The 13,630-nt window shown below is 41.1% G+C and overlaps 1 protein-coding gene across 1 annotated transcript; it reads right to left on the minus strand.

Moving 5' to 3' along the window:
- Window positions 1-52: 52 nt before the first annotated feature.
- On the minus strand, window positions 53-8,285 carry LOC143753780 (uncharacterized). Its single transcript, XM_077246498.1, has 6 exons — window positions 8,099-8,285; window positions 6,870-7,865; window positions 5,806-5,882; window positions 1,221-1,677; window positions 997-1,078; window positions 53-886 (listed from the first exon to the last, which is right to left on the minus strand). The coding sequence occupies exons 1-6, from the start codon at window positions 8,117-8,119 to the stop codon at window positions 828-830; spliced, it is 1,692 nt and encodes a 563-aa protein (XP_077102613.1). The 5' UTR covers window positions 8,120-8,285; the 3' UTR covers window positions 53-827.
- Window positions 8,286-13,630: the final 5,345 nt, after the last annotated feature.

Below are 13,630 nucleotides of genomic sequence, written 5' to 3' on the forward strand. Positions count from 1 at the left end.
GTAAAAAAATAAATAAATAAAACAATTCTTCCTTACAATTATAATAAAGAACTTTTGCAATCAAAACAAGCACTTGATTTTATTTAGTGTTTGTCTGATTATAATTACTAATACTTGAATACTTAAGTCATCACCTTTAGCCAGGTTTTAAATACTGCAGGATTTCATTAGGTTTCTCACAGAATTCCCATGTTAAACACAAAACTGAATTCAGGAAGTAGTATAAAAGGGAAATGGGTGGAAGGGAAATAAACAATCAAACTAGTTGATTTACAGTTCATGAGCGAAATCGGCAAAACAAGCAAAGCACACACAAAATCTAAAATCACATATTTCACATAATAAATCACATTATAATATTGTTATATAATGTTAGTGTGAAGAAAAAAGGATAGTTATTTAGCAAATAGTAAAATGGGACGTGATCACCATTCTCCACTGTGATATCTTAAATCAGTGCAAACCAAACTCACTGTAATTTCAGTAGTTTTTTAGTAAAACACTTTTTCTAACAATAAATGTCCTTTAACTTCAGTTTTGAGTTTTCCAGTCTTTACAGTCAAGGTGTTCTTTAATCGGCTGAGAAAGTAGAAAATCAGACATGACATTAATACAATGATCATATTACTTGATTAAATAATACAAAATGGTCTTTCTCTATTTGTGCCTTGCTGTGGTTTAATATGATTTCATTGACCTGATTATGGCAGATGATAGAGCAGTCATGGAGTGACTGGTCAGGTGTGATCTAGAATCAGTGGTGAATGATGAGGAAGAGACTTGGAAAGGGGGATGCTGTTAAATGGTAGAGATGCACTGACAGTGGATTAATTCAGGATGACTCCGGGAATCTCGTAGAATTTGGCGTTTGACTTTTCTTCTTTTACTGAGAGAGGGAAAAAAAGCAACAAATCTGTCAAACAAATCAATTCGCACATGTTCATTTCTCTTATTTAGTGCATTCACTTCACCCAACCCTCCAAAGCGTTTTCTCACCTTTTTTGGGTGGTTTTTGGGGTCTCCTATTGCTGAGACGAATTCGACTTTTGAGAGCAGAGTTGTTCAGCAATTCAAATGACTGAGAGAGAAAAAATCGTATTTGTCATTTATTCCACTTTTTATCAAGTTACAGTTAAAACCAAGGTAACATAATTATCAGTCTCTCACATATTAACATAAACTAGTTACTTTAACAACAGAAATACATAAGTTTTCCCCACCTTGACTGCTGAAAAGTCCACCGGTGGAGCATCCGATGACTTTCTTTTCATCAATGGTAAATCATTTTTGGGTATAATATACATGCCCAAACAGTCATAAATGTCACCTGATTTCTTTGTTAGCAGTGCCTTAGGAATGGCAAAAGTATTTGCATCCTGTCTTAAATGCAAGTCACTGTTTACTTTTGCTACATTGTCCTGTTGAGCATCACTAACATCATCTTGACTGTTCTTTATGTCCTCTGATTGGTCCTGCTGTGGTGTCAACAGAGGAATATTGAGCTGAGTATCTTTCTCTGTTTGGAGAACATCACTGGTCACTGGTTGATCACTAGTGTCTTTCTCTGCTGGACTGGTTTTGCTGGGCAGGTACCTGAGCCATTCGTTTCCTGTGAATATCTCCTCCATTAAGTTGATCGGTTCAAGATCGAGTTTGAAGTCCTTTAAGGTAAATGTTCTGCTCAGAAAGACAAGATATATTAGATTGTATTTTTATTAACTAAAGTTAACAAAGATTAATGCAACAAATATACTGTTTATTGCATGTTAGTTAATGCATTAACTATAACATTAACAAATGGGACCTCATTGTAAAGTGTTACCATAGATTCAAACCTTTGTTTACGTTATTTTGATAGTCCACTTTAGACATTCTGCTCATTCATTTGCTCTCCATGTCAATTCTCATTAGTATTTGTAGACTTTTACATAAGGGTTAGGGTTAAGGTTAGTAGAATAAGTTGAGATATACTTGCAAAGTATATAGTCAGTTACAAAATATACAGTCAGCAGATATTAAGCATGCAGTATACTCTAATGACCTCCAGTTGCCATGTAGTTGCAGTGTTTCCCAACCCTTTTCCTGGAGGAACGCCTACAGTACACATTTTGGATCTCCCTTAGGTCTCCCTTATCTGACCCATTTATTTCAGGTCTTGGAGTCTCTTCTAATGAGCTGATGAGTTGAATCAGGCGTGTTTGTTTAGGAAGAGTTTGAAAATGTGTAGTGTTGGGATGCGTCTCAATCAGCGCCCTAGCCTCGTAGTTCATGAATCAGTATCGTGAACATGAATTCGGGCACTGGTAAGGAAAGTAGGGGACCCTGCACTCACGACACATTGGGACACTGATGGCATGACAACGTCTTCATTGTACAACAACACTACTGGTATTTATGAACAACTGCAGAACTGATATCTTTATGAAATTATTTTTTAATGTAAAGTGCAATATTATAAATATTCTGCTTGTTAAGTATAAGTGCTATTATAGCTATTATGGTCATTACCTGTCTAGTGATGTATGTTTATGTTGATGTTTATGCTGAAATATAATAAAATAATGGTTCTTAAAAAAACATCTATCGTGTGTAGTGAGTTGGCTCACCCGTGTGATGTATGTTTTGTGCTTCAGAACTTCCGTTAAGGGAACATAGTGAGCATCGATGCTCCCTGGTTTTCACTGTGCATTTTGGGACTTTTTGAGGGAGCAAACATTTCGGTGCACTGGAAGAAATTTGTGATTGAGACAGACAGCACTTAAAATGGCAGACTCCCTGAACAGTACCTTGACTACAAGGCAGCTGATTGAGATGAACCATTGGTGTGCCTTCAGGAACAGGGTTGGGAAACACTGGTCTAAAGTGAACTACCGAAATAAAGTGTTACCATTTGTTGTTCCCTCAAAGTATGATACAGTGATTTTACCTAACAGTGGACTTAGTGTGCAACTTGAGATATTACCAGAGGCTATGTATTTCCACCATTTATCCTTTAACAGATTTTTTTCCTGTACACTTTAAAAGTTTTTTCATGTTTAGGAGGTTGTGTTTATGTGGACTTAGTCATTCAGCGGTTTTTAAGGGGCAGCCGTAGCAGAGATATAGTACAACATACATGTTTGTGTTTGATTTGTACCATCATCTCACATGAAAGGAATGTCACAGAACTAGAAATGAGTTATAAATAGGTGCACTTGATAATGCTTCAAATAAGGAAGTGCTTTAAAAAGAAAAACAAAGTTTCAATTGAAAAAAAAAAGGAATGTGCACATAACATTTAAACAAGTGGCGTTCTCAACTCTGGCCCTAGAGGTCCACTTTCCTGCAGAGTTTATGCAACATTCACTCCATGTCGTAATTACCGTCTCAAGATGACAACATGCGGTGTTATATTCTGGACTGGGAATTATGAGTTTCTATGGCACCACTATCAATGCCTAAATTAATATGCAGGGGTCACGTGGTATTCGTAGGAGCTCTCGAACTATTCCCATCTTACAAGCAGTAATAATGATGAGCTCTACGAGGATGTGAACGCTTTTTACAAGTTGAAATCATGTAATTTAAGTAATTACGACATGGCGTGAAATCACCTTTAGTTAAACTGTCGTCAAAAACACCTGAACAAACTAATTAAGGTGTAAGGCCGTCTAACTCGATCCAATCGATACCAAGCGGTATTCAAATTAGCGGTGAAGGTCTTTCCGTGTTACTGTCTTTCCTCGCGGCAAAGTATTTTTGGTTAAATGCAATACATTTTCTCATGTATTAACTCGTTATTTCATCTGACTCCATAAATGGAAAAAGGCTTTAATGATATCTGTGCATCATTAAATGTGAGCGAATGTTTTACTATTCTTTTAAACTCTTGAATGAAAATAATGTCAAAGTCAATTAGAATAATCAAATATCACAATTTAATGTGTCAGGTAAATGTATCATTACAATTCCATAATCAATTCCAAGGTAATCAATGCAAAACATCAAATGCTCTAGAACAAAGAGGAAAATACCCGACAAGAAATACGTGAGGCAGAGAGACTCGGCTCTCGACCTCACGGGCTGATCTGAGATACAGAAAGGCCCCAAGCTCTCGCTGCGTTTCATTCTATACCCAGACCTCATTTCAAATCTAAACATCATCCACAGTGGAAGTTTACCTGTAAGTCACCATTTGCTAGCAGTGGAAAATTAGCATTCAGTCAAATGGTCAGAAGGTGTTAACTGAAAGACACACCCTGCAGTGTGGAAGATATTTATAAACTTCCTAAGAACTTTATTACCTTTTGGTTTAATTCTTTGGGAATGAGACATTTGTACCAGTCGCACCGAGACATTTCAAATAATACCAAACATGTATAAAACTCGATGATAATCATTCATATTAAATCATTTCGATTCTTGTGTGAGTTTGGGAGATCTCTGCCAGGATGAAGAATGGGGGAGAGAAATGTAGATTAGGATGAGGGAGGTGAGACCTTCGTCTCAATAGTGCATGAGGGGACTTCAAATGTTAATTTCCTTTGTTTTCTCAGAGAGTGGCCCTCTCTTAAAGTCCTTCCAGTTTTTCCAGTCTTACAAAGGTTTTCAGGATTACTAGAGAGATACAGGCAGGTAAGTTTGATCAAGGTTGGAGCTAAACTCTGCAGGAAGGTGGACCTCGAGGGCCAGAGTTGAGAACCCCTGGTCTATATCACATGTGTCACACTCAGCTCCTGGAGGGCCACTGTCATGCAGAGTTCAGCTCCAAAATACCTGGACGTCTCTGGTAATCCTGAAGTCCTTGATTAACCGGTTCAGGTGTGTTTAATAAGGGTTAGAGCTCAACTCTGCTGGACAGTGGCCCGAACTGAGGTTGAGACCCTTGCACTGAAAAAAGGTGTGTTGGATATACACGATTTAATCATGTACATCGGTCCCATATGAATCATTTAAAGGGTTCACCCAAAAATGAAAATTCTGTCATTAATTACCCTTATGTCGTTCCAAACCCATAGCACTTTCATTCATCTTCGGAACACAAATGAAGATCTTTTTGATGAAATCTGAGAGATTTATGTCCCTCCGTTGACAGCCTATACGCAACTGACACTTTAACGCTTCAAAACGTTCATAAGGAGGTCGTAAAACTAATCCATTTGAATTGAGGGGTTTAGTCCAAATTTTTTTGACTATTACTTCAAATGATGGACAGATTGAATTTAGGCTTTTATTCGCATATGAACATTTATCAACTCACACATCAGATCTGGCAACGGAGGCACGTTTGAACTTCTGCAAGAACCAATGAGGTTCATTTTCGTGTTACGCAGCACATTTGAGCTTCTGCAAAAACCAATGAGGTTAATTCTCGTGTTACGCAGCACATTTGAGCTTCAGCAAGAACCAATGAGGTTTGTTCTCGCATGTCAAGCAGTTTCAGTTGAGCTTCTGTTCATGGTCACTAATCAATATTTATTGAAAGAAAAGTGAAGAAAAGCCTAAATTAAATCTGTTCTTCATATAAAGTTATGTAGTCTCGTCAAAGTGGTTGTTGCGTAGGCGGTAAATAAAGAGTACAGAAATCTCTCAGATTTAATCAAAAAGATCTTCATTTGTGTTCCAAAGATGAACAAAGTCTTACGGGTTTGGAAAGAGTAATTAATAACAGAATTTTCACTTTTGGGTAAACTATCCTTTTAAGATAAAAAAAATGAAGATTCAAATTAAAACTTAAATATCAATAAAAGTGAATTCACAAAATATGAATAATAGTATATAAACAATATAAAAATAACACTGGTAAATATGTTTAGCATATCTCACCTGTTTAAGAAAACATATTTCCCCTTTTTTGGTGGAAGTGGTGGTGGAACCTCAACCTCCATCTCCATGGAATTTAGCTGCATGGTGATTCATTGCAATTTAAGTTTGAAAAAAGAGGACAGGGAAAAGTTAAATAGTTAAAACGCAGCTGACAAAAAAGTTAATTATCAGTTCCAACATTCATTGAAATTAAAGATCTGTCATTCTTTAAAGCTGCAGTCCATAGTTTTTCCTCTTTATCGCCATCTCTGTTCGAAATCTGCAATGGCAGTTATTCGCGGAATTATCAATTTTACGTGGGTTGTGCCCAGCGCGGATGAATAATGTTTTGAGGAGAATGTGTGGCTGTCAGTCACCGCGCGGTTGGATAATGTCATTCAGAATCGCAGATTCTACTTTTTGGAAGTATGACCAACATAAGAATTTTCACCGGAAAACAAGTAACATCCACTTTTGTTCTGACCAACTAAGCAGAAAAAAGCATTGCAGTAAATCGCACTGATTAAATCTAACAATCTCTTATCATATCACATCAAACCGTGCAAATAATACTTTGTTCTCAAATTGTTAATGTTAACAACATCAGCATTGTGTGACTACATTTAATGCCATACAGATATTTATCCTTATTTTCGCATGGGCGCGGGCTCTTTTTTTTGTAGCCACTCCGAAGTTTTACAATAGATGAATCTCCATTGTCACTGGTGATTGTCGTTTGAACCTTTCTGGATCAGATTTTTTTGTGCTGTGAGAAAAGGCTATAAATCTCCACCTTCAACATCCTCAAACGCAACATAGCCTACTAGCTGAGACAACTTCTTTATGTGTACAGATGTGATGTAATGATGCGATCACATGCTTGAATTTCCTGTGGAAATCCACCAGTACCACTGGAATTAAAAACATTATTACAGTCTTACCATTTTGAATCGAGCTATGGGAAGCAGATAGTTTTGAACACTAGCTGGTTATGTACTTGCTCAAAAAATTATTTTTAACCCAAAAAAGTTACAGACTAGAGCTTTAAGATGTGTGAGAATAGAAGTATGATAAAGTAAACATACACATTGTGCTTCTTCCCCACTGTCTTGGATGCTCTTGCTGTCGGCGTGCTCTCGTTTTTCTTTCAACTTTTCCATCAATTTATGAGTAAGATTCTTCATCTTGTTTTTCACTCCTTTCTTTTGCACTGTGACAAGAGAGTTCTCCTGTTCATTCCCCCTGAAACTCACATCTGAATCCTCCCATCCCAAAATCGTAGCAGCTTTGCTGGACCTTTTTATTGTATCTGCAATGTTTTCATATTCCTGGAGGTTTGACATACTTGGAGCTGAGAGGGTTCTCTCCTCCCTACGCTTCTGGGCTACTGGATCTGAAGCGGATCTTGCTGTCCTGCTTGTAACGTTCACAGCAGTTTGATAGGTTAGAACACTGCTTGTGTCCATACCAACTGCTTTAGAGGGACCACCACAAGCCTCATCTAGTTGTTCAAGCTTAAACTCCACCTGTGCAGTGTCACATCTCTCTGAGGACATCGAGAGGAGAGACGTGTATTCAGATGATTGTTGAGACGGATTGTTAAGCAGTGATGCAGCTCCAGCCATGTGCTCCTCCACGCTTGGCTCTTTGTTGTTGTTGTCCCCCAACAATTCACCTTCTTTTGGCCCCTGACTTGATTCTGCTGCCTGTGTTTGTGTGGATAAAGAGATAGGAGGAAAACTCTTTCTCTCACATTCATGAAACTCATCTGGAGGCCCTCTGAACTCTTCAACCCCTTCATTTCCATCTTCTGTTTTAGAACTCCTTGTTGGTTGTTTCTCATCACCATCAGATCTGACTGTGGTATCCAAATCGTTCCTGTCTTCATTTGCTGTACATTCTACAGACTCCAGAGATAGGTAAACCAGACTTCGGGAGGTTGTAACTGGAGATGAATCTGATTTTGTATCTGATGAAGTACTTTTATTTGGACGGTCAACGCGATCTTTTGGACTCATAAGTTTCAGCAGCATAGACTGCAGCAATGGGATGTCATTCATATGTCCATCCCTCACATCACTCTGCATGAAAAAAGAAAATTTATGATTTTATGTGACTATTTACCTTTTGAAGCACTATTTTTTTTAAACTTAGTACTAGTACTATACTTTATAAGATTGTACAATATAGCGACAGAGCATATTTACTCTAATATATTATACAAACCTTATATCATATTTGATCTTTTTGCGCTATTTAAGAACTTAAATGCGTTTTTGCAAATCTTATCTGGTCTTTAACATACTTTTCATACCTTTTCTGTTTGTTCCTCCATAGTCTCTCATTTTCGGTTATCCTTTACATATCCTGCATTGCATAATCATTCTGAAGTGTGTTAAAACTTATTTTCTCTTTTCTTTAAACCAGAATCTATAGCTTTTGCAAAACAGTTGTGCAACCCGTGTGGAGCACCTTGTTTCTGTGCTTCCCTCTTAGTCACTGCCTTCTCTCTGTCTTTGAACTTCCTTTTATAGGCTAGCATTTCTATACCGCCAAAACTTGTTTTCTAAATTTTATCTCACAATCCATTTCTTCCTCTCCCTACCTCCCATCCATTGCAATGTTATTCATGAATGTATTTTTTCATTAAATGTTAGGTTAAATGTTTTTATTTTGATGGTAGATCATTTATATTTCAAAATGTGCAGTTTACAATATTATTAAGACTAAATTGTTACGTTTTTTTTTTATTTTCACTATGCTATAACATATCATTTATATTTCAAAATGTGCAAATGTAACACATTGGGGAAGGAAACCGTAAAATGTTAAGATTAACTTCCCAGAATGTGTCAGAATGTATTTTTTCATAATTAAACATATCTCTAATCTTTACTGGGCTGCATGTAAACAGGAAACATTTGAAGATTTTTTCAAGAAAAATATCCTGACTGGAAATGTTAAATAATCTTTCTGTTTTGGAGGAGGATCTTGCCAGCTAGAAGGAAGCACATTGGTCAGACAAACTTGACAAACAGGAAAGTCTAGTGATCTGAGAAATTCCTTCAAGGACTTTCCACTTTGTATTTAGTATCCACAGTATTCCTACGCCCCATGACGCTTTGCGTGAATTATTGGTGTAACTTCCGTTAAGCTGTAACCAATCAGTGAAAGGCTCGCTCTATGAACGCAATAGGTTAAAAAATGTCACAATGAGATGACATTAATCTACTCACCCTTCACACATCAAACATGGAAACCTCCTCCACGAAGGTGAGCCGTCCTCTTCCCGACACCTCTACTAAAGTACCTCTCGTTTATGAAATCTAAAAACAAAGCAGAGGTATCCAATGCTACAATACTCGCAGCTGTTAACAACCTCTCCGCCATGTTAAGCCGCGTTTCCACCGCAATTACCAGGAACTATTTGTCCCAGGAACGTTTTTCATAGGAACTTTTTTTGCCCCAGACCGGTTGCTTACTGCGTTTACACAGCGGACTAAAGTACCGGGAAGATTAGTCTGGTGACGTTGAACTGCGTGCGACTGCTCTTCCCAGTCTGCGAGTTTGTTTTGAGTTTTGAGTGCGTTTTGCTCTGGTCGTATTTTTTTTGTAAACTCCATATTAATTTCCAGACAACTCTTTACTGCATGAAGCCAGGAAGTGCGATTTTTAAAAATGGCGGCTAAAATAAAATGCTGCGTGGAGTCAACGAATCAAATGTGACGTGAGCTCAACCAATCAGCATGTTCAGCGAACAAGTCCCGCCCCGAAAGTTCAGGAACGCTGAAAAAGTACTACCTCGCCAGCAGGGACTTTCTGGGGGGGAAATTTTTACCCGGAACTTCATTTAGACCCTGGTTCCTGCGGTGTAAACACACCGAGTACCACCCCAAAGTTCCTAGTTCCTAGGCTTTACAAGAACTCAATGTGCAAATGAAAAACAACAGTGTCATGATTGCATAAGTGGCCAAAAGCATGGAATTTAATGCCAAAGAAATAAAAGACTGTTGTAATAATAGTAAATAAAAGGCCAATCCAAAACTCAAACTTTGGAACAGGATATGAAATGGATCGGGACAGAGAACGTCGATTTCAAGAAAGAGTCCTTGAACTAAGGCATTACAAACGGCGCTGGAATTTGAAACTGCGAGGGATGAAAGAGCAAGAAAATGAAAACACAAGAGAGAGGGTGTTACAGATCCTACTCAAAATCGCTCTGCATTGGGCTGACAAGATGGACAGTGGCAAAAGAGAGGAGGCTAAACATTGGCAAGTGATAATGCAGTTCACCATGAGGCACAACCGAGATGAGCTCTGCCGCCTGACCAAGAGATCTGCAGTGTGCAAGGAGCTGAATGTAAATTTCACCGAGCACATCCTACCAGCCGACCGGGAGGTGAGAGCAGCAGTGTGGCCTCAGATTAAGCAGGCCAGAGAAGCAGGTCAGCGGGCCTACTTCAGGGGCCCAACTGGATACATAAATGGGAAAAGAATTGTGGTTCCTTAACCTCACTCTCACATCGATTCACTAACATCTCACTGTCTAACGTGATGAAATTTGTTTAAATTTCTATGAAGGACATCCAAGTTGACTGCTTTTAAGAGGACGTTACCTTATGTTCGCATTCCACAGCAGTTTTCAACGAAGTTGAATGAAGTTTCATTTCATTCAATGCAAGGGGCCTTAGAGACGGCATCAATCTAAAGGCGGTGAAGAACTAACGGCGGTGAAGACCCTTCGGGCGGCCATGGCGGAGAAAACTTTTCAGGCGGCCATGGCTGGGATGGGTAGCCCCCCCATCCCCCCCCCATTTTCTTGGAAGGAATGACCGGCTTTGGGACCGAAGGCTCTGCGTCAGAGGGCTCTTGAGACACAAGGCTCTGGGACACAAGGCTCTGGGACACAAGGCTCTGGGACACAAGGCTCTGGGACACAAGGCTCTGGGACACAAGCCTCTGGGACACAAGGCTCTGGGACACAAGGCTTTTGGCTGGACGGGACCAGCGGTGAAGGCTCTGGGCTGGACGGGGCTGGACGGGAACAGCGGTGAAGGCTCTGGGCTGGATGGGACCCTAGGCGGTCTCTGTGGGACGGGACTCTGGGCGTCCTCGGCGGGACCAGACTCTGGACCCTGGGCGGTTTCGGCGGGATGAGACTCTGGACCCTGGGTGGTCTCGAAGGGACGAGACTCTGGACTCTGAGCGGTCTCGGCGGGACGAGACTCTGGACTCTGAGCGGTCTCTGCGGGACGAGACTCTGGACCCTGGGCGGTTTCGGCGGGACGAGACTCTGGACCCTGGGTGGCTTTGGCGGGCCGAGACTCTGGACCCTGGGCGGTTTCGGCGGGACTGAGACTCTGGACACTGGGCGGTCTCGGCGGGACGAGACTCTGGCTGGGCGGGCTTCTTGACGGCTCGTGCGGCCTTTAGCGGTGGATCTGCCTGGCTGGACATCAGCCCTTGACGCCTATAGAGTGACCTGATAGCAGGCTTGATGGCTGGCTTGACTTGAAGATCTGGTTGGGATACGCATGCCAAGGGATGAAGCTTTCGAGACAGGTGGAGAGTGCCTCTCTCGAGTCCCAGACCGGAAAAATCTGGAAGTTCCCTCAGATCGTGGCTGCCCAGCGCCGTCGCCGCGATCTGTACAATGAATTTTAAACTCATTTTCCGGTCCGTTCTTCTGTCAGGGTACGGGTAGTGGCAGGAAGCACACAGAGATGAGGAATCACAGGAAACGGGAATTTTAATGTTAAGACTCTGGGACACAAGGCTCTGGGACACAAGCCTCTGGGACACAAGGCTCTGGGACACAAGGCTTTTGGCTGGACGGGACCAGCGGTGAAGGCTATGGGCTGGACGGGGCTGGACGGGAACAGCGGTGAAGGCTCTGGGCTGGACGGGACCCTAGGCGGTCTTGGTGGGACGGGACTCTGGGCGGTCTCGGCGGGACGAGACTCTGGACCCTGGGCGGTTTCGGCGGGACGAGACTCTGGACCCTGGGTGGTCTCGAAGGGACGAGACTCTGGACTCTGAGCGGTGTCGGCGGGACGCGACTCTGGACTCTGAGCGGTCTCGGCGGGACGAGACTCTGGACCCTGGGCGGTTTCGGCGGGACGAGACTCTGGACCCTGGGTGGTTTCGGCGGGCCGAGACTCTGGACCCTGGGCGGTTTCGGCGGGACTGAGACTCTGGACACTGGGCGGTCTCGGCGGGACGAGACTCTGGGCGGTCTCGGCGGGACGAGACTCTGGCTGGGCGGGCTTCTTAACGGCTCGTGCGGCCTTTAGCGGTGGATCTGCCTGGCTGGACATCAGCCCTTGACGCCTATAGAGTGACCTGATAGCAGGCTTGATGGCTGGCTTGACTTGAAGATCTGGTTGGGATACGGCGTGCCAAGGGATGAAGCTTTCGAGACAGGTGGAGAGTGCCTCTCTCCAGTCCCAGACCGGAAAAATCTGGAAGTTCCCTCAGATCGTGGCTGCCCAGCGCCGTCGCCGCGATCTGTACAATGAATTTTAAACTCATTTTCCGGTCCGTTCTTCTGTCAGGGTACGGGTAGTGGCAGGAAGCACACAGAGATGAGGTATCACAGGAAACAGGAATTTTAATGTTGTAAACTCAGGAACCACATCACACGTAATACAACGATGAGAACGGACACTGAATCAGGGAGAAGGGTCATTGGAACAAGGGTTATTGGAATGGTAGCTCAATGCCAGTCTGTTAAAATCCGAAACATAGCCAAGAGGTTAAAGACATCATTTATGAAATTACTCAAGACTCCAACCTTCTGTCTTATAGCTCCAAATGGGAATTTTTAAAATTCAGAATAATAATTTTTCAATCTCTTTCAGTAAACAATTGCAACAATCTGCCCTTTTAGAGGAGACCAATTTGACAAGAGAGATAAGTCTCTGTTGTAATAAACCCACGCTTACGGATACGGATACTGACAAAAAAAAATACTTGCACTACAAACCAAATTAGATAATATTTATACTAGAAAAGCAAATGGAGCCTTCATCAGATCCAGAGCAAAATGGATCGAGGAAGGAGAAAGAAACTCTTCTTATCCACAAAAGAAATAACATAGGAACACTGGTCATTAATGAAAATGAATGCTCTGATCTTAAAACTATATCCAATGAAGTTTATTTGCACGGTTTGATGTGATATGATAAGAGATTGTTAGATTTAATCAGTGCGATTTACTGCAATGCTTTTTTCTGCTTAGTTGGTCAGAACAAAAGTGGATGTTACTTGTTTTCCGGTGAAAATTCTTATGTTGGTCATACTTCCAAAAAGTAGAATCTACGATTCTGAATGACAGTATCCAACCGCGCGGTGACTGACAGCCACAAATTTCACCTTTATCACCAAAATCTAAAGACCTTCACTTCAAGGTATTGAATGACATATATCCTTCAAGAGACCTCCTCTCACTTAGATTTAACTTTGATATAACTAACTGTATATTCTGTGATGAGGGCATAGAGACCACAGATAATTTGTTTTTCTTCTTCCCTTACAGTAATACATTCTGGTGTGACATGATCTGCAGTCTCCCTCAAGTTTCACTAGAGATAACATCACATTTGGAATTTTAATGAAGTTCAAAAAATATGAACTGCTTTTAAACACTTTATTTATCTCAGGTAAATTTTTCATCCACAAGTGTAAATGTATAAAAAAACAGCCTCTTTTTTCTGTCTTCAAGAAAGAATTTGCATTGCACTACAAGTCCCTGTTGTTCATGAAGAAGAAAACAGCAAAAACACTTCTTGCCTGATAACTGAAGCCCCTTAACTATTGTTTTATTACTTTTCTCTATCCTTTATGT

Source organism: Siphateles boraxobius, unplaced genomic scaffold, assembly GCF_051911475.1.
Source record: "Siphateles boraxobius isolate OS27281-9 unplaced genomic scaffold, OSU_SipBor_1 29, whole genome shotgun sequence".
Taxonomy (NCBI): Eukaryota; Metazoa; Chordata; class Actinopteri; order Cypriniformes; family Leuciscidae; genus Siphateles; species Siphateles boraxobius.